Raw genomic sequence first — 26,882 nt, 5'->3', positions numbered from 1 at the left:
CTCCTGCCTCAGCCTCCCGAGTAGCTGGGATTACAGGCACCTGCCACCACACCCGGCTAATTTGTGTATTTTTAGTAGAGACGGGGTTTCACAATGTTGGCCAGGCTGGTCTTGAACTCCTGACCTCGTGATCCACCCACCTTGGCCTCCCAAAGTGCTGGGATTACAGGCATGAGCCATTGTGCCCGGCGGAACTGCAGTATTCTTTGTGGAGGTTAAAAAGAGGCCCCAGGCCAGGCATGGTGGCTCATGCCTGTAACGTCAGCACGTTGGGAGGCCGAGGAGGGCAGATCATTTGAGCCCAGGAGATCTAGACCAGCCTGGGCGACATTGTGAAACCCCATTTCTACAAAAAATGCAAAAATTACCTGGGCGTGGTGGCACATACCTGTGGATTCAGGTACTTGGGAGGCTGAGGTGGGAGGATCATTTGAGCCTGGGAGATGGAGACTGCAGCAGTGAGCTGTGATCGCATCACTGCACTCCAGCCAGGGCAACAGAGTGAGAACCTGTCTCAAAAAAAAAAAAAAAAAAAGAGAGAGAGAGAGACAGAGAGATGATCTAAAGAAAGAAAGAGAGAAAGAGAGAGATGATCTAGATACAGTATGGTGCAAATAATTGGGTAGATCGCAGTTATGGTTCAGAAACTTAGGCATTAGCCTTGAAAGTTCAAATTGATATATGTTACTCTAAACCCCTCTAAATGAGGTCTTATTAAAATGAGGTCACCAGATAAGATGATCTGAAGTTTTTTGATGCTTAATTTTGTTAAGCAGTGACTGTGACTGGTAGAATTTAAGATAAGCATGGCATCATTATATGCCATGCTTATAAGCTTGACTATATAACTTTTCTTTAACCTTTAGTCTTAACTTTGGCATCATAGAGCTGGAGTCCAATGCGAATTTTTCTGGGGAAATTTGGGCAAGTCATTTAACTTCTTTGTGTCAGTTTTCTCCTGTGCAAGAAAATAGGGATAAAAGTAGTACCTCCACTGTAGGTACTGGTGTGCTACAGCGAAATCTTACCAGCTCATGAGGGCCTATTGTGTACATCTCTTCCCAACTGCATGCTCAGTGATGCCATTGGGTAGCTTGAAATCTACCAAGTATTTACACCACAGAAATTGGCAACCACTTCAGACCAGGCAGTATTTTTCTCCCAGAGAACCAGTTGTTAAACATTTCTCAACACAATTCCACTTATAGGATTGCTGCAAAAGTTAAATGAGGCAATGAATGCAAAGGGTTTAGGATATTGTCTAGCAAATACACTAAATATATATGTGAGCATGGCATATACAGATTTTTATCAGACAACTTTTGCTTTAAATTGTTATTTTATTTTAAAAGTTTATTTTTTGCAGTGAGCACAACATTTTAAGTCTTTTCAGCCTCTTGCTTTTCTGGGGTGCCCACCATCTCCACCCGCACCCTTATAATAGGAGCAAAATTGCCTTTATTGTTGTGATCCTGCCCCCTGGCTAGAGTTGTTCAGGAAGGAATAGTCTGGCTGGTGTCTTGAATGGAGGAGATAATACATGCTTGGGAGTTATTGGCAGGGACTACTTTCCAGCACGAAGACTGGAAAATAAAGAACATCTATCTGTAGCAACATAAAGGATGATTCAGATGAAAAGCAGAGGACAGAAATACTTGGAAATATCCTGAGTCCCCCATAGCTTTCCTCTCCCTGCTTCTAATCTCATGTATCTCTGCATTTGGATTCCGTGAATCAAGTTTTATTTTAAGTGCCTATTCCAGTGTTTGGCAGAGTAAGTGCTCAATGCATATTTGTTCTCCTTTTCGCTTAAACTAGTATGTGCTGGTTTCCTCTATAGCCCAAAGAATATTTTTTATTTTTATTTATCTATTTATTTATTTATTTTATTTTTATTTTTGAGACTGAGTTTCGCTCTATTATCCAGGCTGGAGTGCAGTGGCATGATCTCGGCTCACTGCAACCTCCACCTTCCAGGCACAAGTGATCCTCCCACCTCAGCCTCCCAAGCAGCTGGGACTACAGGCACGAACTACCATGTCTGGCTAATTTTTGTATTTTTTTTTTTTTTTATAGAGACAGAGTCTAGCTATGTTGCCCATGCTGGTCTCAGACTCCTGGGCTCAAGTGATCCTCCCACCTCAGCCTCTCAAGCAGCTGGGACTACAGATGCAAGCCACCATGCCTGGCTAATTTGTCTATTTTTTGTAGAGACAGGGTTTCACCATGTTGCCCAGGCTGGTCTCAAACTCCTGGGCTCAAGCAATCCACCTGCCTTGACCTCCCAAAGTTTTAAGATTACAGGCGTGAGCCACTGTGCTCTGCCTACTCCACAGAATTCTAAAAAAGCATATGGAGCCTATGCTTTGTCAAAATCTCAGTTATTAATGCCTAGGAAAGCCAGCTCCACTCTGTCTATGACTTAAGACTCCAGTGTTTATCTGGTGCAGCCTCAGCATAGACACAATTAGTATGGTACAGAAGAAGCCATCTCCTCTGGGCTCTAAATGTCTGAGTTAGCTCAGTTTTTTTTTTTTTTTTTCAATAGGCAGTAAAAGGACTTTCTGGTTTGTATGTGTGTGGGTCTGTGTGTGTGTCTGTGTTTATAGGAGGACTTTAGAAAGGGAGTGAGAGAGAGAGAAAAATGACACAGTTCAAACATAAAATGATGGCTGGGCATGGTGGCTCATGCCTGTAATCCCAGCACTTTGGGAGGCCGAGGCAGGAGGATCACTTGAGGGCAGGAGTTCGAGACCAGCCTGGACAACATAGTGAAACCCTGTTTCTACTAAAAACACAAAAATTAGCCAGTTGTGATGATGCCTGCCTATAATCCTAGCTACGCAGGAGGCTGAGGTGGGAGAATAGCTTGAACCTGGTAGGCAGAGGTTGCAGTGAGCCGAGATCATGCCACTGCACTCCAGGCTGGGCAACAGAGCAAGAGTGTCTCAAGAAAAAAAAAATGATGCATTGGAGAAGAATTTTGTACCATAAGAAATGGCTGAATGGGGGAAGGCTTTCATATGTTCAAAGTGCACGAGGGCACTAAGACATTTATTTGTTCCTTGACCACTGGGAAGAATTGGATCTTTGCTAATCTCTGGAAAATCTTGATGACCTGGTAATACTTAAGCTGTGCAGGACCTCTCTTGTGAAGGTCATAAAAACACTGCCCAAGGAGTGTGCTCAGAGCAAGTGGGAAGCCCAAGTTGGAGAATGGAAATGATGCAATCTCTGATATTGCAACAGTTTTTAGCAATTGTGCAGTGAGATTGCATTATGGTATTCAACCAGCAAAGCATTAGGAAAGAGACCAGTAGAACACTGCAGTATTTGCTGGAAATGAAAGCACAAACACATTTGCTCTTGCCTTTTCAAATGTCACAAGTGTATTTTGCCTTGGAGATCGGCTTACATTAATTCTTGAATCTTGGCTTCCAATTTTTTAGCATCAGCCCCACAAAATTCAAAAATCTGTTCACAGATGCACAAAGGTGAAACATTTATTGATTCAAGTACTGCGAAAATGTTGAGGCTTTAAGGAATTTTATTCCTGATTGAAAAGTTAAATCCTACTCATTTCCATCATCTGCAAGACACTTTAAATATAAATATACATTAAACACATTAAATTCATAATATTTTCATATTTGGCATCCTTTCGAAATTACTTTTGCTAAAACTTTGCCAGATCTCTATAATTCTCCATAATATACCTTTAATCTAAGATCTAAAACGTATAATAATGTCGGAAATAAACTCCATCATTGGAACTTCTCAGAGCTCTTATACATTGGTATCGAGGATTTGTTAATTAATATGCACAATCTCCTGAAATCAAATGGCTTGGGATTTGTCATTCCCTGACTTCTCCCCAGGTAAGAGTATTATAATTCATTGATTCTAAGAAGCACATGTTCTTTTCAAATGTTTACATCTCTGAATCAGAATGCATTTCATAGTGGATGGTATGTTATATTTCACTTGGAACACTTTTTAGTGGTATATAAAATAATGCATCTTTTTTGAAGAAAGATGGAATTCAAAGATGGAATTCAAAATATATTACATGGTTGAAGACAAGGAAGAGTGTGAGGCTGGGATTGGGTGAAAACTTGAGTTCCCAGTAAAGGGGCGGTTGAGCCACCAGGAATGGTGTTAGGACTTTGGGGCAGGGGCTGGAAAAGTCTAGAACTAACTTTACTGCCCAGTGTGCTGCAGGGAGAAACCATCCCCACACCAAAGGCTTCTACTTCTCCAGGCAGCAGCATTCTGCCTGAGTGTGTCATTATATTTATTCCTTCAAAGTAAACCCCAGATTTCTAACTCTAACTTGATCCCATTTCACTTACCAGGTTGCTCATGAATCCACTTCTATAACAGCGAATTATTCTTTTGATTCTTGAGAATAGGGTTACCTAAGTGTGGGTGCAGAATTTCATAATTGATCTGAGTTGCCTGGTTTGTAACTATCTCCCCTATAACTAGTTCTTTTGGCCTTGGCCAGGGAAGGAAGGTGTCAGAAAGGATCTGCAAAAGTTTCTCTTTGCTAAGAGTTAGGTGGCAGCTGGGTGGTGGCTCTTTGGCATGAAGGGAGGTTCATGATCCTGTGCAAAATCTGAGGTCAGAGCTCGTGCGGAGATAAGAACGTCTGGTGGAAACATAGGCAAGGCTTGGCTACCTGAATGACCAGACTTGGCAGGAAACATGATAAATTCATTTTGCCTGTTTTTGGACTTTTAAAGATGGATGGCCGGGTGCAGTGGCTCATGCCTGTAATCCGAGCACCTCGGGAGGCTGAGGTGGGTGGGTCACTTGAGATCAGGAGTTTGAAACCAGTCTGGCCAACATGGCAAAACCCCATCTCTACCAAAAATACAAAAATTAGCCAGGCGTGGTGTTGTGCACCTGTAATTCCAGCTACATGGGAGGCGGAGGCACGAGAATCACTTGAACCCAGGAGGTGGAGATTGCAGTGAGCCACGATCAAGCCACTGCATTCCAGCCTGGGTGACAGAGAGAGATTCTGTCTCAAAAAAAAAAAAAAAAAAAAAAAAAAAAAGGAATATGGTGCACTGATTCAAATGTAATTGTTTTTAAAAAATAGAAAAAAAGAAAGATGGAATTCTACGATATGTATTCTTCTGTGTCTGGCATCTTCCACTCAACATGACGTTTATGAGACTTACCTGGATAGTGTCACTACAGTCATTTTTCAGTGTTTCTTTGGTATTCCATTGCATGAATGTAACACAGTTTATCCATTTTTGCTGTGACAAATAGTGCTACTGTGGATGTTCTTGTCCATATCTTTGTAGGGATATCTTTGTGAGCACATAAGCACTGATTTCTGTTGTATAGCTAAAAGTGGGATTGTGGGTTCTGCTTCAGTAGAAGCTACCCACAGTTTTTGAAATTATACTGCATGTATTTTCTTTCTTTCTTTCTTTCTTTTTTCTTTTTCTTCCTTCCTTTCTTTCTTTTCTTTCTTTCTTTCTTTCTTTCTTTCTCTTTCTTTCTTACTCTCTTTCTCCTCTTTCTTTCCTTCTTTTTCTTTCTTTCTTTCCTCTTTCTTCCCTTCCTTCCCTTCCCTTCTCTTCCCTTTCTTTTCTTCCTTTCCTTTCCTTTCCTTTCCTTTCTTTTCTTTTCTTTTCTTTTTTTGACGGAGTCTTTCTCTGTCACCGACTTTGGAGTGCCGCAATCTCAGCTCACTGCAACCTCAGCTCACTGCAACCTCAGCTCACTGCAACCTCTGCCTCCCGGCTTCAAGCGATTCTCCCACCTCTGCCTCCCACCACCACTCCTGGTTAATTTTTAAAATTTTAGCAGAAACGGGCTTTCACCACGTTGGCTAGGCTGGTCTCAAACTTCTGACCTCCAGTGATCTGCTCATCTCAGCCTCCCAAGGTGCTGGGATTACAGGTGTGAGCCACCATGCCTGGCCTGCATATATTTTCAATTTATACTCTACCAGCAGAGGATGAGTGTTCTAGCTCTAGCTCTGCATCCTTGACAACACTTGATATTGCCAGTCTTTTTCATGTTAACAATTCTGGTGGCTTTAGGGGACAAGTTTGCTACCGAATTCCATATGTTTTACCTTGGTCAGCTTTCACCTGACTTTAGCAATGGCTATATAACTTGTCTCTTTTGGTCTCCAGTCTTGTGCCACTTAGGTCCTTTCTCATCCCTGAAGCTCAAAACCACAAATCCAGGCATGCCATCCTTCTTTGTAAACATCTTCAGTTTTTCCCCATCACCATACAATCCAAGCTTCTTCCAAGGTCTCCCTAATTTTGTCCTGTCTCCCTCCCTGTTGCTCCTTGCCATAAAGCTTGAACTCAGTCAGATCCATTTGTTCATTTAACAAATACTTAATAAGTGCCTACTATGAGCCACACTTACTGTGAGCAAAACTGACAAAATCCTCTCATGAGCTCATCTGCTAGTGATAACTTTTTACTATCGTTGTGTTATTATCCAAAGAATTCCTGACATATACCCATGTTATTTTATAACACTGCTTCCTGTCATCTTTTCTCACTTGCTATTCTTAACTATCCCTCAAGATGGTTTGAGTAACTCATGGAGCCTTCCTTGAACCTTTTCTCTGTGATCCCATAGTACTCTGGGCATCGCAGTATTAACTAATTTTTGTCATCTATCTTTCCCACTACACCAAGGATGAAGACTATACCTGAAATTTTTTCCCATATATTATTTATTTATTTATTTTAGAGATGAGGTCTCGCTCTGTCACCCAGGCTGGAGTGCAGTGATGCGATCATAGTTCACTGCAGTGTTGAACCCCAGGGCTCAAGTGATCCTCCCACCTCAGCTTCCTGAATAGCTAGGACTACAAGCATGCACCAATACACTGGCTTTTTTTTTTTTTTTTTTTTAATTTTTAAATTTTTTGTAAAGGCGAGATCTTGCTGTGTTACCTAGGCTGGTCTCAAACTCCTGGCCTCAAAAGATCCTCCTGCCTCCCCTCCCAAAGTGCTGGGTTTACAGGCATAAATCACTGTGCCTGGCTTTATAGTTTTAGTATCTAATCTAGTACCTTACACAGAGTAAGTGTACCATTGATGACCATAGGCCTGCGTTGAGCTAAGTTTCAGCAACTAGGTATTATCTGTCTTATTCTATCTTTATCTTGTTTGCCAAAGAGAAATGTTACATTCGTGTCTCCCTATCCAGCACTGGGCTTTGCACACAGGAACTTAATAGGTGGAGTTCATGGATAAGGAGCAATTTACTGATAAGAGCTTATTGCACAGATAGCTTTCTTTTGAAGAGAGATGTATGCAAGGCAAATAGTTTAATTTCTGCCCAAAGTGTTGTGAGAGGAAAATAAATAAATCTTGGGGTCCCCAAATCACTAAGCTCAAGGGAAAAGTCAAGCTGGGAACTACTTAGGGAAAACCTGCCTCCCATTCTTTTCAAAGTCACCTCTCCGCTCACTGAGATAAATGCATATCTGATTGCCTCCCTTGGAAATGCTAATCAGAAACTCAAAAGAATGTAACCATTTGTCTTTTATCTACCTATGACCTGGAAGCCCCCTCCCCGCTTCAAGTTGTCCTGCCTTTCCAGACCAAACCAGTGTTCATCATATATGTTGATTGATGTCTCATATCTCCCTAACATGTATAAAACCAAGCTGTCCTCTAACCGTCTTGGGCACATAGCATCAGGACCTCCTGAGGCTGTGTCACAGGCACACGTTCTCAGCCTTGGCAAAATAAACTTTCTAAATTAACTGAAACCTATCTCAGATGTTTGGGGTTCACATTTGGCAACCACAAAGGGATTCTGAGTGGAGTTACCCCTGACCTTTGGCAAATCTCCTGTTGGTGCTTGATACCAGCATGAGCTAACTTTATGGCTCAAACCAATAGGACAATTTGCTGAGGCCTGGGAGCACCCCACTCCAGAGAATCCCCAATCTCCCAAGATTTGGTCAAGATCTAGTTTATTCTGATGTACAACTCCCTTTTTTTGGAGTTTTACTTGCTTCCAACAAGGAAGGCAAGATTTCCTGCTTTCATGATGATGGAAGGCAGGTAATTCCTTTATAGAGTCTGAGGTTGCTCCCAACAAGGGAGACAAGTTTGATTTTTTTGCTGCTGCTTCAGCCCAAGACCCAACCCTAGGTAAGTATCTGAATTTGGGTTTTGTCTTGGCTAAAGTTAATAACCAGTTGTTCTTAATTTCTCCTTACCATTAGCATGCTCAGAGATCACATTGTTTTTTTTCTTTTTTGTTGTTGTTTGTTCTTTTCTTTCTCCCATCAGATTTGACCTACTCTACCTGACTTGCTCAAATCTGAGTGAGAATTCCAAATTATGGGTAACAAGGCCTCTCTAATTTGGCTAAAATTCCTTGCAGCTGCAAAAGAGGGAAAACAAAACAGAAAACCATGCACTTGGTTTCTGTGTTTGCTTCCTGTCTTTAAAAAAAAAAAAAAAAAAAGGTTCTTTCATTTACTTTTCTTCTACCACATACCTCCTTCCCCTTTGCCAACTGCAGTATCAAAAAAATCTAGAGAAGGCTTCTAATGATTTGAACCCCTTTAAAGAATTCAGAACAAGGTGCCACTCACCCCTTTTGATGTATTCTGTTTTCTTTGTGGAGTTTCAAGAGTCATGGGCAGATTCTTCTTAGGTCTAAAGCTCTATTTTCCTGTATTGCATGACCTGACCTCTTTGGCTTTGTAGGTACCAGAGATGACCTTGTACTGTGAGAGGTTTTGACCTTAGCGTGTGTAATGGCGAATGAGAACTACAAAGTTAGGGATGGCTGAGCACAGTTTACAGGAAGTGGTCTTGGCTGTTATTTTATTTCTTCTCCTAGGAAGTTGTTAAGGATCCTAATTCTAGTTCAGATATGCATTCTAAAGGATCTTCTCCATTGCTTTTTCTCTGAAAATTAATCTTGATTTGGCTTGTCTGTGTATATTTGCAAAAGAGACTGAATTTTCTTAGCTCGGAAGAGAAACAACATTTGCTCCTTCCAGCTGAAAGTTGCCCCTGGGTGACTGGGGCCTCAAGGGGGTATCTGGGGGCTTGACCCCCCTACAATATGCAGCAGCCCTACAGGAAAATCCCCAACAAAAATTAATTTTATTTATTTATTTATTTTTTTGAGATAGAGTCTTGCTGTGTCATCCAGGCTGGAGTGCAGTGGCACCATCTCAGCTCACTGCAACCTCTGCCTCCCATGTTCAAGTGATTCTCCTGCCTCTGCCTCCCTAGTGGCTGAAATTACAGGCATGCACCACCATGCCTGGCTAATTTTTGTATTTTTAGTAGAGACGGGGTTTCACCATGTTGACCAGGCTGGGCTTGAACGCCTGACCTCAGGTGATCTGCGCATCTTGACCTCCCAAGGTGCTGGGATTATAGGCGTGAGCCACCGCTCCTGGCCTAAAAATTAATTTAAAAAAAGGCTCATCCAGGAAACACATATAAGGGCTGATTACCTAGTGTTTTGAGCCCTCTCAGAGATAGTAGACCTCTGGAGAGAGAAACTGAGGCATGTAAGAGGGTAGAAACAACTCAGTGGTGTGGAGTCCTGCTTACAAGCGGCACACATCAATTCATCACACAAAAACTCTAGGCCACGGCTCAGTTCCTTTTATTAAGAAAAAAAAGTGGGAAACCAATAATCTAAGTTCCTTATTAATAATCTCAGTTCCTTTTATTAAGAAAAAGAAAGTGGGAAACCAATAATCTAAGAATGAGAAGAAAACAAGGAGAATGACTCCCCTTTCAAGCACTCCGTAGGTTTTATGGCACCTCTACTTGCCAGAGTTTATGTAAAATGGAAGTAACATGGTCTTTGTGCACATTCACGTTAAAGAAAAAAGAGTCCTAGGATCCATCTGCAAACTACAGAGTTCCTAAGTTATAGGATCTTTGTGTGTGTGTGTGTGGTGTGCGTGTGTGTGCATGTGTATATTGGAAAGGCCTTTATAATTTCTATAATTTTTTGTTTAGTTGGCAATTAAATCCATTTTAATTTCCCTCTAGCACACCAGACATTTTCTCTCCATACTTGATTATGTAAATTTTGCTGCTTTTCACCTGAGTTGTTTAAATTTAATATGCAAATTTAAGGCGATTTAGCTGACAATTGTCTAGGGTAGTGAAACAGGTTATCAAGAATTTGAAAGTATAAGATAGGAAAAAATAGAGTCTATGAATCTACAAGATGTACTTCTATTGGCATGCCTAATACATCTATGTATTTATGTGTTATGTTACACAATGTTTCATTCCTGAAAATATATAAAAGAGCTCTAATTAATTGGCTTAAGAAAATAAAAGCACTTGAATCAAATACTTTATCAGGAAAAAATAAAAGACTGGTCAAATGCTTTTTCAAGTTTATGTAACTTAAGTAAAATCTTTAATAAACAAGCTGGCTTTAAAATTATTGGAAACGTAATATTAGAAATGTCTTAAGAATTGCCAGCATACATTTTTGTTTGCATTTATTAATCAAGCAATTTCATACTTATCCCTGCTAAACACTATAAGGTGTCAAAATTTGGCATAGGGGTTACAAAACTATAAACCCAGCCCAAAACAGAATGAACTTTGCTTGTGTAATTTTTAATAAATAAGACATTGATATTGGTTTAATGAAAATAGTTACATCTTGAATTTAGTAACTTCTAATCTTTTGGCTTCAAGCAGTCTAGTCCACAGGCAGTAAAGTTTGTTTTAGGAAAGGACTGTTACCATCTTTGTTTCAAAGCTAAGCTATAAACTAAGTTCCTCCCAAAGTTAGTTTGGCCTATGCCCAGGAATGAACAAAGACAGCTTGGAGGTTAGAAGCATGATAGATTCAGTTAGGTCAGATCTGTTTCACTGTCTCAGTAATAATTTTGCAGTGGTCGTTCCATAACTTTAAATGATGACTATCACAATTTACATAAATAATCTGGGTAAATGATTAAGATAATCAGGTAAATACAACGGGAAAAATACTTGTAGACAAACTCATCATAATTGAGAATCTAAAGTTATATTAAATTAATAGATATTTCATTATTTGGGTATTTTTCAATAAAAACATATTGTAGGAAAACATTCTTTTTTGAAGAAGTGTGTCCTTTTTAAAAAGGTGAATAATTTTTGTCTAATTCGAAGCTTATTTAAAGGTTATGTATAAAACAAGGTAAAAGAAACCAGGAAATAAGAGCGATGTAAAGAAAGTTACAAAAATAAAGAGATATATATATATATATATATCTCTCCATACTATATATATATGGATTACTTTATTACTACATCCATATATATATGGATATAGTAATACATATACATCTATATATATCTATCTATATCTATATATCTATATATCTATCTATATCTATATATCTATATATCTATATATATCTATATATCTATATATCTATATATAATCTATATATATCTATATATCTATATATAGATATATATATCTCTCCATACTATATATATGGATTTACTATATTACTATATCCATATACATATGGATATAGTAATATAGTAAATCCATATATATGGATATAGTAATATAGTATATTACTATATTAATATACTATATTACTATATTAATATAGTATATTACTATATCCATATATATGGATATAACTATATCCATATATATACTATATATACACTATATATGGATATGCTATATACTGTATATATGTATACTATATATACTATATATGGATATACTATATACTATATAGATATACTATATATATACTATATATGGATATACTGTATACTATATATATATGGATATAGTAAACTAATTTAACTTTTTTTTTTTAGATGAAGTTTCACTCTTGTTGCTCAGGCTAGAGTGCAGTGGTGCTATCTCGGCTTGCTGCAACCTCCACCTCCCAGGTTCAAGCAGTTCTCCAGGGAGAGCTGAAATGTTCATGAATATCAAGCAGAGCAGGAGTTATCTGCATGGACTGAACTAAAAAAAAAAACCGAAGTAATATTTTTGACTTTTTCTTAAAATGTTGCTGATCCTTTGTATTGTTTTTCAGAGTCAAGGAAACTTTTGCTTTATTGACAGCTTTTAATAATTTAGTATACTCCTATGAACAAAATTTGGAGCATATTTGTTTCTCTCTACCTGATTTCTCCAGAATTTGGAAACTATTTGTGAGTATTCTTAACTTATGGCAATACAGTTATGGCATAAGTGCAATAAGAACCTGTTTTCATTTGTAACAGGACACAATTGGAGAAACCGGTTATTTTACCAAAGCTTTGGAATGGTGTACTTTCCCTTAAGGAATCAAATTTGACTTATGGAAACAATAAAAGTCCCTTGGGAAAACTGGCCTCATACCTTGTCTACACAGTTTCTGTACAGGATTCCTGACCTGTGGTAAGTAAAGAATGTCACTTTCTGACAGGCCCAGGAGCCCCAAGTTTATCATGGAACCTCAAGAGGAGAGGAATTCCCATAGGCATTTGATGGTACAAATCCATCTATGGCTGGGCTCAGCTTCAAAAAAGTCTTATCTGAGATTCTTTCTATGGAACGAAGTTCCATCAAAGTCAATTTAAAAGACTATGTAAAAAAAATTATTCTTGCTGCACTGTATACAAATACTCAGTCCAAGTATAATAAAGCAAATCCGTCCTATCATGATTTGTCTTTAGTAGAAATGGGAACCTGGAGAGAGAAAATTGTTTCAAAAATTATAGTACATCTGTTGTTAGATTCTAGTCTTGCCTAATGTTTTTCCATTTATGTTATTTTCTGCAGTTTGGACTAAATTGTAATTTCTCTTGGCTACAAGTCTTCTTTTTTTAGTTGTTTTTGAGACAGAGTCTCGCTGTTGCCCAAGCTGGAGTTCAGTGGCATGATCTTGCAATCTCAGTTCACTGCAACCTCTGCCACCCAGATTCAAGTGATTCTCCTGCCTCAGCCTCCCAAGTAGCTGGGATTACAGGTGCCCGCCACCTTACCCAGCTAATTTTTGTATTTTTAGTAGAGACAGGGTTTCACCATGTTGGCCAGGCTGGTCTTGAACTCCTGACCTCAGGTGATGTGCTCACCTTGGCCTCCCAAAGTGCTGGGATTACAGGTGTGAGCCACCATGCCTGGCCCTACAAGTCTTCAAAATAATGTTTCAATTTTTTTCTTATCTTTTCCCCCAATTTTTCCTAATTTGGAGTCACTGAAAACTAAGCTGTGCTTTTTTAAAGCCCTGCAAACTGAAGCTAGACAATTTAAACTTCCGAAGAAAATAACAGCAATCTATTTACATATATAAGCCACTTTCTGAAGTCCATGTGTAGACTTCAGAGTAATATGACTTAGGCTGGACACAGTGGCTCACACCTGTAATCTCAGCACTTTGGGAGGCCGACGTGGGCAGATCACCTGAGGTTAGGAGTTTGAGACCAGCCTGGCCAACGTGGCAAAATCCTGTCTCTACTAAAAATACAAAAATTAGCCAGGCGTGGTGGCACATGCCTGTAATCCCAGCTACTTGGGAGGCTGAGGGAGGAGAATCACTTGTACCCAGGAGGTGGAGGTTGCAGTGAGCCGAGACCGTGCCACTGCACTCCAGCCTGGTTGATAAGAGCAAAACTCTGTCTCAAAACAAACAAATAACGAACAACCAAAATGGAGTAATGTGGCCTATAACAGATTTTCCAGGATTGTTCTTTTGTTTGTTGTTGTTCTTCTCCCTTCTTCCCCCTATTTTCTTTTCATAGGATGTGAGGCTTCACAAGCTGCTAAAAATAAGCTTTCCTAATAACTTGGCACCTACCTGTCTAGGAATAAACCATCCTAGCCATGAGAGATCAGATGAAACCTGAGACCAGAAACTCATTTTCTTCTAAAATGATTTCTCCAAAAGATTTTTAAATAGAAAAGGGGGTAAATGTGAAAGGAAAATAAATCTTGGGACCCCAAAATCACTAAGCTAAAGGGAAAAGTCAAGCTGGGAACTGCTTAGGGCCAAACTGCCTCCCATTCTATTCAGACTCACCCCTCTGCTCACTGAGATAAATCCAAATCTGATTGCCTCCTTTGGAGAGGCTAATCAGAAACTCAAAGAATGCAACCATTTGTCTTTTATCTACCTATGACCTGGAAGCCCCCTCCCCACTTTGAGTTGTCCTGCCTTTCTTGACTGAACCAATGTTCATCTTACATATGTTGATTGATGTCTCATGCCTCCCTACAATGTATAAAACCAAGCTGTGCTCTGACCACCTGGGCACATGTCATCAGGGACTCTTGAGGCTGTGTCACAGGTGGACGTCCTCAAACTTGGCAAATTAAACTTTCTTTTTTTTCTTTTTTTCTTTTTCTTTTTCTTTCTTTTTTTTTTTTTTTTTTGAGATGGAGTCTCGCTCTGTCACCCAGGCTGGAGTGCAGTGGCGCGATCTTGGCTCACTGCAAGCTCCGCCTCCCGGGTTCACGCCATTCTCCTGCCTCAGCCTCCGGAGTAGCTGGGACTACAGGCGCCCGCCACCCCGCCTGGCTAATTTTTTGTATTTTTAGTAGAGACGGGGTTTCACTGTGTTAGCCAGGATGGTCTCTATCTCCTGATCTCGTGATCTGCCCACCTCGGCCTCCCAAAGTGCTGGGATTACAGGCTTGAGCCACTGCGCCCGGCCGGCAAATTAAACTTTCTAAATTAACTGAGACATGTCTCAGATATTCAGGGTTCACATTGTTTTCTCATTTTATTCCGATGTCGGGTTATGCCTCTCAAAGGCATGCTCCACTCTGAAATATTAAGGGAGCGAGTTTACTTCTCTCTCCTCAATGCACTGCTGCAACCCTAGTAATAACTGCTAATGAAAATTATAAGCTCTGGTTTGCTGAGACCAAGAGAATGGGGTGTGGCTGTCCATGCATAATAGAACCAATTAAGCTCAATGATCAGTTTTTAAGTCTTTTATTATGAACATTTTCAAACATCCACAAAAATAAAATAATGAAGTGAACCCTCCTATCCCCTGCATTTGCCCATCATCCAGAGGCAGGTTTTTTTGTTTTTTTTTGTTTTTTGTTTTTTTGGCTCTTGTTGCCCAGGCAGGAGTGCAATGGCGTGCTCTTGGCTCACTGCAGCCTCCGCCTGCTGGGTTCAAGTGATTCTCTTGCCTCAGCCTCCCGAGTAGCTGGGATTGCAAGCACCCACCACCACACCCAGCTAATTTTTGTATTTTTAGTACAGACGGGGTTTTGCCATGTTGGCCAGGCTGGTCTCGAACTCCTGACCTCAGGTAATCCACCCACCTCAGCCTCCCAAAGTGCTGGGATTACAAGCCTGAGCCACTGCACCCGGCCCAGGGGCAATTTTTTTTAATGCCAAAGACATTGAATCACCTGCAAAAATTCTAGTACTGCTGCTGCGAAATGCGAAGGGGCTGGAGACAGCGGTCCCCTCCTCATAAATGGACTTCCGAGAGTACCAATTAGACTTTAGAGTCTGACTAATGACACACTCAAAAGATAATTATAGCAAAATATCTTGGCCAGTTGATATGCAATTTTGGTTTTGATCTTCTTGCCTCAGCCTGCCAAGTAGCTGGGACTACAGAATCCTGCCACTACACCTGGCTAATTTTTGTATTTTTTTTTTTTTTTGTAGAGATAGGGTTTCACTATGTTGTTCAGGCTGGTCTTGATCTCCTGGGCTCAAGGAACCCACCTGGCTTGGCTTCCCAAAGTGCTGGAATTACAGGTGTGAGCCACTGTGCCCAGCCACAAGACACTTTTTTTTTGGCGGCAGGGAAGGGGGTTGAGGGGGCGGGGGACGCAGGCTGTAGAAATGTATGTACAATATAATTTCTTTTTTCTTTTTTATGAGACAGGGTCTTGCTCTGTCACTGAAGCTGGAGTGCGGTGGTATGATCTTGGCTCACTGCAACCTCCGCCTCCCGGGTCCAGGTGATTCTTCTGCCTCACACTCCTGAGTAGCTGGGATTATAGACATGTGCCACCACACTCGGCTGATTTTTTTTTTTTTTTTTGTATTTTTAGAAGAGATGGGGTTTCACCATCTAGGCTACCACCTGCTAGGCTGGTCTCGAACACCTGGCCTCAAAGTGATCTGCCTGCCTCGGCCTCCCAAAGTGCTGAGATTACAGGTGTAAGTCACTGCATCTGGCCTGTACAATATAATTTTATAATTTATAATGATATTATATTCTCTTTTTTAAAAAGAGGAGTTTACTAAAGCATTGAATAGTATGAATAAGATGAAAAGAATATGTCTAATAAAAATTTTTAAAATTTCTCTACCTTCTGTGGAGAGGTGGGCAACGTTAATTACTGTTTGATCCTATCTGGGCCCCTTTCTCTGACTCCTCCCCGCCCATCTGTTCCCCAGAGCCATCTGCATCACGTTGCAGGTATTTGAACACTTCCCCTTTGACTTTCACAAGACTCAAGACAGGCTTTGCAACTGCAAGGGGCTTGATTAAAGTTTTTGGAGGAGCTAAATAAAAATCAAGCAAGCAGCTTGAATTTATATGCACTCGAATTCAAGAACAAGAGCCTATAAAAACAATGTTAATTTTTTTCCTTATCTATACTGGCCTTCTTCTCAACTTGTTCTAATAGTGCGATATCAGCAAAATACAAATTTACTTTCATTTTCTTGTAGCTGATTTAGAAACTCTGCTTACAGATCTGATTCTTTGAGCATTGGTGGCATAAATAATGCAAGAGTGCTTTTCTTCTGTGTAGGGGTTGACAAGCTTTTTTTGTAAAGGATCAGATAATACCAGTTTTAGGCTTTGCAGGCCATTTGGTCTCTGTTGCAACTACTCAAATTTGCTGTTGTAATGCTAAAGCAGCTAGTGACAATTCATAAACAAATGGGCATGGCTGTGTTCCAGTGAAAGTTTATTTACAAAAACAAGTGGAGGGTCGGATTTGGCCCTGGGACTGTTCACCGACTCTTATTCTGTGCCATCAACTGAAGTTGTTGAGGCTTCATGCAACTGCCTAAGAGCTAGGTACTCAGTACAATGTGGCTTTCTGTGGAAGGGCAAAAGCGTGTGCATCTAATGTCGTGGGAATTCACCTCAAGCCACACCTTGAACAGGAAAACTGATTTTGGACTCTGGCTAGAGGAGATGTCATTTTTCCCATTACTGGAAGTGTAGGGTGAAACTTTATTCTCAGGGATAAACATGGTTTGGGGGCCATTCCCTTCAATGGCTCATATACTTGTTCTCATGTTTCCACTGGAAAATCTGCTCAAATGCCCAGTATTGAGAAAATATGCTTGTTTCCTATATCCCTTCACTTCTCCCCATGTTTAGAGGTGAGCTTATCTGTTAAGCTGACACAAAGGAATGAACTTGTGCCTATCCTCTCTCCTTTTGGGGATGCTCTGCTCAAGGGACAGGTATGCTCTCTTCCCACTGTCTTTCTGCACAACACATGGGAAGTGGGCCCTAAACCTGCCCAGATAGATCTGGAAGGCCATCATACTATATCCTCACTTTTGGGGCTTGATAGTTGTGCAAAGCACCAATACCTCTTTTACCTGCACAGGTAAGTTTCTTCTTTGCAGCCCCAGATTCTCCCACAGGTGGGTCACCCCAACGTCTAGGCTTCAAGGGAATAGTAGGAAGTCTGTTGACATAGATCCCAGCCACATTGTTCAATGAGCACAGTGTAGCATTATGACTACTTATAATAAAGGTGATATTGTGATTAGCCACGTGACTCCTTGGGAGAAAAGAGTTAATGCAGCAGGTCTGGTTGCTTTCTTCCTGTGTGTCTCCAAGAGAACTATGTTTGACCCTTCACCACCCCCTAGAAATGTGGCCCTCCAGGTGTTCTTTGTGCTGGTGATTGACGGACTTTGTTATATATTCCTGGAGGGATGGACCATGCCATGCTGGCGTGTCAAGTTGCTTTGCATACACATCAATATTGATGATATGCCCCTGGTTTTATTGTTGGGGTTCTGAGTTTCTATTGCCATGGCCTGTTGTGTAGCAATGGTTGCACAAGATAAGTGTATGTCACAACTACTCCCCTACTTCCACAAAGACCTCAGTCTCTGAGCTCAAAGTGGTGTTCCTAAGTAGGGCCATACCACATAGCTACCCGAAGTTCATTGCTAGAGAGAGAGCATTCCTATATATCTGACAAGGAAAGACCTCAGAAGTCTCTGCTGGACCTTTCTGGACTCCATCAATGCATATCTTTTTTTTTTCTGCGCTTTTTCTCTGTATTCTTTGCTGTACTAAATCTTAGCTATGAATATAACTTGTGATTGGGTCTTGTAAGTCCTTCTGGTGAATCACCAAACATATCACTCCTATATTTCAACAACTTAAAATTCAGAGGAGAAGAGCAGGGTAGGTACTGGGGTAAAAAATTTAAGGGGTGGCCAGGCGCGGTTGCTCACGCCTGTAATCCCAGCCCTTTGGGAGCCCAAGGCGGGTGGATCACGAGGTCAGGAGATCGAGACCATCCTGCCTAACACGGTGAAACCCTGTCTCTACTACAAAAATACAAAAAATTAGCCGGGCATCATGGCTGGCACCTGTAGTCCCAGCTACTTGGGAGGCTGAGGCAGGAGAATGGCGTGAAGCCGGGAGGCGGAGCTTGCAGTGAGCCGAGATAGCACCATGCCCTCCAGCCTGGGCGACAGAGCAAGACTCCGTCTAAAAAAAAAAAAAAATTTAAGGGGTAACTGCCAAAACTCAGTAATCAAGATAAATATTATGTTAATAAGTATTATATAAAAGTATTAAAACCCAGTGCAAAAAATACATGATGAACAAAATATCAAAAATTTAAATAAAGGTAAGATTTAATCCTGCACTTGTCATATCCTGACTTGCTTGCTGCACCCTAATCCCTGCCTGGGAGAAGAGACACACGTGAGCCTTTGAACTGTCAAAGCAGAGAGCAGCATCTTTAGCAACGGTGCTGAAGGTTGCTAGTTGTTTCTAAATAGTTACTACACTTTGCCTACTTTTGTTCCATCTCACTTAGTTCTTGCCCCCCGACCCCCAGTCAATCTCTGCCAGTGCATCGACTGTTTATGGAGTTGATAGGAACCCCTTTTAGGAATCTGCACCCTTCAGAGTCCTGCACTTGAGAGGTTTCTTTTTTTCCTCATGCAGAACATCTCTGTGTGTAACACAATCCTTGACAGGTTAAATATTATTGGGTAGGCAACCCCTGAATGCTAAGATGACTTAGCTTAAATGGATGTTGTAGTTATTGAAAGAGCCTTAGAGGTCTTCATAAAATTTATTTCTAAATTACTATTTATTTATACATTTTCAGAGAGATGGCTGTGCACAGCTAGATCCTGGGACTCTAATGATAGCTACATCTTCTAGTATTTACCAAGTCCAGTGCTAGGCACTTTAGATACAATATCACAAATTTGTCTGACAGTTGTTTAAAGATAGGTGGTGTCCCCATTTTACAGAGAAGGAAACTAAGCCTCAAGGTGGTTATGGTACATTGCCACTAATAAGAGGCAGACCTGGGGCTCAACCTGCAGTTGTCTGACTCTATAGATGGCAAAAACTTACTGAAGATGCTCTTTTGGGAGATGGATCAAGCACTGTGTTTTATGAAGTTGAACAGAGAGAAGTTGGGAACGTGATTCTCCAGGCGCCAACATCTTCCTCAAAAGTATTGTTTACCTTATTGTCCCTACTTGGTCCTTGAAGACACAGAGTGTGTGACCCTTGCTTCCAATCTTGTCCTCTTTCTAGCATACCACGGTATCACCTCCTTGATATTATTTTAATTCCTGTACCTACTTGAAGGAGCATGCTGTTGAAATGACTTTTATAATCTCAGCAAGAGCCCTACAGTTCATAAACAAAGGGCACAAGCTTCCTCCCACTTTATGTGATAGCTCAGTCTAGCAGATGGGTTTTCCTGAATTATTCATTTGTGACTAATTTGTTTAGTAGCATCTATGTACTCATATCCCATCTCTCTTATGAGTGAACCTAAGTGCTTTGGGAAACTATTTTATTCTATAATCAAAGAATGAAAGATGGAGTCAACTTTTGATGGTTGGCTGATATTTAAGCAGTTGCCCCAAACTTGCTAATTCTTGGTTTCTCTTTCCCTACTCCATAGACATACACCAACCATGAGTTGTGTATCCAAATCTCATCTTGAGTTGTAGCTCCGATAATTCCCATGTGTCATGGGAGGGACCTAGCAGGAGGTAATTGAATCATGGGGGCGGGTCTTTCCTGTGCTATTCTCGTGATAGTGAATAAGTCTTATGAGAGTCTGATGGTTTTATGAAGGGGAGTTCCCCTGCACGCACCCTCTTGCCTGCCATCATATAAGACATCCCTTTGGTTCTCCTTTGCCTTCCACCATGATTTTGAGGCCTCCCCGGTCATGTGGAGCTGTGAATCAATTAAACCTCTTTCCTGTGTAAATTACCCAGTCTCAGGTGTGTCTTTATTAGCAGCATGAGAACGGATTAATACAATGGGTCTACAACCAAAGTTATTCACTTTGGGGATCCATTGATAGGCTTCAGACGGTCACTGAATATCCTAGTATTATCTCACATTTTAGTTTATGTGCCTATGTTCTTTTGTCCGGATGGAGACGGTTCATAGCCTTTATTAGATTTTAAGAGGGTCTATAAATCCAATTTATGAACAACTTACAAGAGAATGCAGTTTAATATTCTGGTTACAAAGACCAGACAAAGTTTTGGGTCCCCCATCTGGAAGAAACCACAGGAATGATCTTATTCACCACAATTAATCTTCCTGAAACATGGTGTGATGTCCTAGATGAAAACACTAAGGAGTACAGCAGGAAGGAACAAGCTCCCCTTATTTATTACCTGGAATTTGCTTAGGCTCTTCTTTGCCCTAGAACTAGGACATAACTTCAGCCACTGCTTATATTGCATCCCTGCCAGATGTTCATTCAATCTCTGCATGAAAACTTCAGCAACCAGGGATGGCCCATAATCTGCCACGGTCCTAGGTCAGTGTATATAGCTTTGTTTGTTTTAGTTTTTTCAAGTTCTATTTTATGATGTTTTATATACTTTGAAAATAATTGAAATGAGCTAGAATCAAGGGGAAGAAAAAATAATGAAACCATTCAAGGATGTTGCAGTGTGGGGGTGGCTGATAGGGAGTGCCAGGAAACTGCTGGTAAGGGAGATTACTGTGTTTGAGCAGAGGAGGCAATCCTGAGATTCTTGGTGGCCATGGCAAAAAGAGAAGCCCAAGGGATTCCCTAACTTTTCTGATCCAATGCAGAGAAGAGAGCCATGCTTTCAAGGGAGGTGAGTATTCTCCTAACTCTTGTGTTCTGGGAGAAATTATCATAAAGCTTTTTATACAATGTACATTTAAAAGGGTATAATGGACAAGTGGCTCTTTGCCAGATGTTTTATCAGAAATGTAAGACATTTCTTGTAAGAAGCCTTAATAGGAACTGAACTCTAGGTTTTATTTTTTAAAATAATAAAGGACACACAGTACTTAACTGCTTCAATAAGTCAGTTTTCAGTTGTGCTGTCCCAGATAAAAGAGAGGAGCACATGTATGGAGGTAGTCCTCAAAAAAGTGCATTTGATTTTTCTTGACCCACCAGGAAAACAGTGGATGTTCATGGACACCTTCCTAGTCAGTTCTATGAAAAAAAAAAAAAAAAAAAAAGGAAATTTATAGGAACATGTCTTTTTGGCTGGCCATCCAAACCTGCCTCATCTGGTTCTAGTGACTTTCCTTGCAGGTCACCGTGAGGTAGGACCAGGGGAGAGTTTCAGAGGTGTCATGGCTTAACTGCAGCTCTGGAGGCAGTGTAGAAGTGGGGACCTCACTGACCCTGACAGTGCTGCTCAGATACCAAATCCTGCAGGCTGAGTCACAAGAGGTAAACGATTTGTAATACCCTCTCTTTAGGATCTCCTCCTCCTTTTTGTATCTTTTGCATAGAAAATTGATATTCTTTGTCAAATGAAGTCAGTATTACAAATTTTTCTGGAGGTTTTCAAATGATATCTAAATTGATCCAGGTATGAATCTGTCAAAGATATGATTACGATGTACAAAACGTTTAGAAGTAGACTCATTTGTATAATGTGACATAAATGGTCTCAAGTTTTTTTTTTTTTTAAATTCATAACCAGGATGCTAAGTTACTAATATTCAATGATAAATTGAATCCTCAATAAAACTTCTTGAGATACGAGTATCCACATTATAATCAGAGGCTTGTTGGGTGACCCTGGACTTAGAATATGGAAGTGTAAATCATCTTAATGGTTTAATTTGTTTTCTAATAGCTGCCTGGCAGAAAATTCAGATTTGAGATCTTTAGTGATCTGTGGAATGCAGGATCTATCAATTCAAAAGAGATACATATCCATTAGAGACCAGTTAAGATATAATTGTTTATAAATGTCCTCTCTCCCCAGCTTATTGAGGGCACTTCCATCCCCATACAGAATTGAGACCAAGCAGGGCCATGCCTTTCCTCAAAAGCATAGCTTGAATTGGTTCAAGAGCATAGACACAAAATCAGTTGAGAACTCAGAGTCTTGTGTCATCATAAAATGGAGTAAAAACTGTTGAGTGGCAGCAGCTACCAAACAATATCAGCAGCAGCAGGAATAAAACCAGAAAATTATACTGAACTGGAGAGAAACTTGCCCTGAATCAGGTTGGTACCAGGACAGAATCAGGAGGAGAGGCTGAGCTGGCAGTGGGATGCAGGGAAAAAACAGAAACATTCATTCATTCATTCATGCACTCACTCATTCATCACACACATCATGAGTATTTTCTATCCACTTGGGATTCTTCTAGTCACTGAGCTTTCAAATCAGACATGACCTCCTTCAGGTGCTTGGACTAGTATGAGAAAAATACATGAAGATCTGAGTTAAACAGAGAAAGGCTTGGAGCAGTAGATTGGGTCAAAATTATGCAGAAACTTGAATGCCAGCCTTAAATACAATGGTTTAGCCTTGATTCTATAGGCAATGGAGGGGGAGGGCATCACATGTTAAAAAAGGGGATGCCATACAGGGAGCTGTGCACAAATCTGGAGATGAGAACAGAGATATGGTGCTAAGTTGAGGGTGAGAAGGGGGCATTGCAATTGTCTAAGTAAAAAAGTATTTATAGATGGAACTAGAAGTAGGAATGACATTGCTAAAGGAGAGAGGTAGAATGGGAAATGGATTGAACCAAAAAGATAGATATCCAAAACGGATATATTTGACTATAACAGGAGACAAGCCAGAGGAGAGCATAGGGAGGGATGAGAGATAAAGTCAAAAGAGAAGAAAATTTCCAGAATATAGAAGCTCATTAGTTAATGGTGCTTCTGTGTAGCTAAGGAATCAAGAATTGAGAAATGGCTATTTAAATTAGGTGCAGGGAGATCCTTGGTGACTTTAGAGAGGACAGAAAGATAAATAGATAGATAGATGAGGGAATGAGTGGAAAATGAGAATTGGAAACTGCAAATATATTCTACTCTTTTAACAATTACACCATGAAATGAAGGAGAGTAGCCTGGGAGAACACCAGATATGTTCATCAGAATTTTTTGGGTTGCAAGTGACAGAGAAACCAACCCAGAGTTTACATAGCTGAAGAATCTATGGGGATAGTGTAGGCTTCAGGCATGGATAGATTCAGGGTGCAGTCAATGCCATTAGTACCTCTTGGCTTGACTCTGTTTTCTTCTGTGTGGTAGATTTGTTTTCAGGTTTTACATGGTGACAAGCTGTAGTAGCTTCAGACTCATATCTTCCCAAATTCAAATCCAGTGATATCAAAAGAGAAGGTTATTTACCTAGCTGCTTAAGCAAAGTCCTGAAATTAGCTCTGGTTTGACTTGGATTGGCTTGACTGGAGTCAAGGGTCCATTTCTGATGGGGATGGAGTTCACTGGTTGGTGTAGGCCTGGAGATGGAGCCCTAAGGAAGTACATGGGATAAGAATGCAAAAGGGAGTGGTTCCTTGGAGGAAAATCAGAGTACTATTAATAGAGAATGGGTGCTGGGTGCCAAAAAGAAGTGTCTAAACTCCAAGTTTTAGAGAGAGTAACTGATGGATAGAGGCCTGAAGCAGAAGGTAGGGAATGCAATCAAGCTGCATGGATGAAACTGATTTTGAAAGGAGGAAGCATTCTCATTTCCGAAATGGGAGTGAAGGAGAAGATAATAAAAGATGATATGTAGACAGTTGGACATCTAAGTCAGGAAAGTTGAGGGAGCATATGTTAAATAACTTTAATTTTCAAGTAAAAATCCAAATGAGGGAATACGTAGTGTTATTTTAAAAAATAATTTAAATATATTGCACCAGCTATATTACAGAAAATACTTAGAAATTGAAAATAAAATTCTGCAGCTAGCATATCCAATGTTTTCATTCTTTACACTTCAGACATAATCTTTACAAAGCTTAAGCATGCATTTTGCTTTAAATTATTCTTTATAACTTTTTTTTTGCTTGCATCCTATTTCATGGAGTAGATGTATCAGAATTTACTTAGCCTTTTTACTTAAAGACATTGAGATTGCTTTCATTTTTTAAAACTAGATATAGTGCTACAAATATTATTATACATGAAGCTGTTTTTTTTTCCTTGAGGTATTTCTGCACCGAAAGTTCCCAGGAATGGGGTAATTGTGTAAAACAAAATAAACATTTTGTGTCTCCTACATATGTTTGCAAAATCGCATTTCATAAGGTATGGAAAATTGCCAATGCCCCCGGCCATATAAGAAAGTGCTAGTTTCCACCAAGTGCGGTGGCACATGCCTGTAATCCCATTACTTTGGGAGGCCAAGGTGGATGGATCACTTGAGGCCAGGAGTTTGAGACCAGTCTGGCCAACATGGTGAAACCCCATCTCTACTAGAAATACAAAAATTAGCTGGGCATGTTGATTCTTGCCTGTAATCCCAGCTACTCAGGAGGCTGAAGTAGGAAAATACCTTGAACCCAGGAGGCGGAGGTTGCAGTGAGCTGAGATCGGGAGATCATGCCACTGCTGTCCAGCCTGGGTGACCTTGCAAGACTCCATCCCCCTGCCCCCGACAAAAAAAAGAACAAAGTACTAGTTTCATAACTTGCTGAATATTTTAGACATTTCATTCCATTAATATTTTTAAGATAACTAACAACACAGTAAGCACTTAATGCCAGGATGGGTCTAAACACCTGAGTCATGTTAATTCATTTAATTATCACACCAACCCTATGAGGGGAAAATTTATTATGATCCATGTATAAATAGGAAAACTAAGATATAAACAGATTAAATACACTACTCAAGGCGCTACAGCTAGGAAGTGCTAGAAGCAGTATGTGAATCATGGGAACCTGAATCCCAAGCCTGCATGCTCAACCACTGGGCAATATTGCTTTGTGATAGGTTTTGGTTAGCATTTCCTCAAGTATTGTTTAAACTTGTATACATTTTTTTTTTTTTTTTTTTTTTTGAGATGGAGTCTCACTCTGTCACCCAGGCTGGATGGAGTGCAGTGGCGCGATCTTGGCTCACTGCAAGCTCCGCGTCCTGGGTTCATGCCATTCTCCTGCCTCAGCCTCTCAAGTAGCTGGGACTACAGGCACCCCCCACCACGCCTGGCTAATTTTTGTATTTTTAGTAGAGACGGGGTTTCACTGTTAGCCAGGATGGTCTCGATCTCATGACCTTGTGATCTGCCCGCCTTGGCCTCCCAAAGTGCTGGGATTACAGGCGTGAGCCACCGCGCCTGGCCTGCAACTTGTATACATTTTTGTAAGAATTTCAGAATGTCTTTCTCTGAAAGAGTCTTTCTTGATGGTTTTGCCCCAGTGTAGAGATAATAGTGGGAAAATACTTATGGACTTGGATACCTCAGATGGTCTGAATGGGGAGATTTATTAATAAGTCATACATTTTTTAACCCTTTGTAAAGTTGTATGTAAAGTTGTTGTATGTAAAGTACAACATACTTGTATGTAAAGGATTATATTGGTAAGCATTAAAAATAAATGTAGTTATTTCATCCACCCAGGACAGCCAGGCTTTTTTGAGGGACTCTGATGGTTCTATAATCTAATTCAACCCTGCTGGTTACCCTGGAAACATACCTTCTGGCTTTTCTTGAACATCTGAAATGTGGGTATTGTTTTGATGTGACAAGTTTCAGCCAGCTCCTGGGAAAGCAAAGAAATGGCATGAAGTTACAGTATTGGTGTCCTCTCTCTGTACCAAGCATGTTATTTGGTAACTTTTTAGGAGGCGTGTCTGAAATTCCAAGGACACCTGACACTTTACAGACTCTCCTGCTATGAACTTTTCTGACATTCCTTCAGGAATGTCACAATGATTGACATAAAATGATTGATAGAAAATGATCGTTACAGCGTTCCTGGGCTTTTTCATCCCATAGAACCAGGAGGTGGGTAAGAGATGGAGGCCACAACAGAATAGATGCTTAATAACAATATGAGCTGCATTTAAAGGACCTCGTGAAAGAGTACAGAGGGGCCCCAGTGGAACTCAGTATAAGAAGAGCTTATTGCAAAAATAGAAAAGAGTAAACAAATCTTTATAACTCTACTTGAGACGTGGAACGCATCCTGATCTAGCATTTTAAGTAAGGCTTATACATGTCTTTCTTTTAAGTCCTTCACTGCCAATCTTTGTGAAAGATTTGGAGCCAAAATATGAGAAAATATGCCAGAATCCCAATTGTTTTAATCTATTTCAAACTACTTTCAAAGATTAGTTTTTGTTTTTCTTGTTTAGGAGTCAAAAGAAAATTAGTCACCCACAGGATCAACAGAACAGGACATCTCTCTCTAATATACCAATCATTTTGTTGGCATTAAATCTCT

The 26,882-nt window shown here is 40.3% G+C and overlaps 1 protein-coding gene across 5 annotated transcripts in view; it reads right to left on the bottom strand.

Annotated features, from left to right (window-relative positions):
* Positions 1–3,411: 3,411 nt before the first annotated feature.
* Positions 3,412–26,882, bottom strand: part of TXNDC8 (thioredoxin domain containing 8) — a 34,439-nt gene continuing 10,968 nt past the window's right edge. For 2 of the 5 annotated variants that reach the window (XM_057298677.1, XM_063594276.1), the window contains 3 exons: positions 26,133–26,198; positions 4,353–4,418; positions 3,412–3,474 (listed from right to left, as the gene is read on the bottom strand). In XM_057298677.1, coding sequence (XP_057154660.1) covers positions 3,412–3,474; positions 4,353–4,418; positions 26,133–26,198 — 195 coding nt within the window. Of the gene's footprint in view, positions 3,475–4,352; positions 4,419–14,108; positions 23,963–26,132; positions 26,199–26,882 lie in introns of those variants that run through there. The other 3 variants (XM_008963260.3, XM_063594275.1, XM_063594274.1) reach the window with 3 other exon arrangements.

Source organism: Pan paniscus, chromosome 11 (assembly GCF_029289425.2).
Source record: "Pan paniscus chromosome 11, NHGRI_mPanPan1-v2.0_pri, whole genome shotgun sequence".
Classification (NCBI taxonomy): Eukaryota; Metazoa; Chordata; class Mammalia; order Primates; family Hominidae; genus Pan; species Pan paniscus.
Note: the sequence above shows the minus strand (reverse complement) of the source record. Positions and strands in the feature narration are given on the sequence as shown.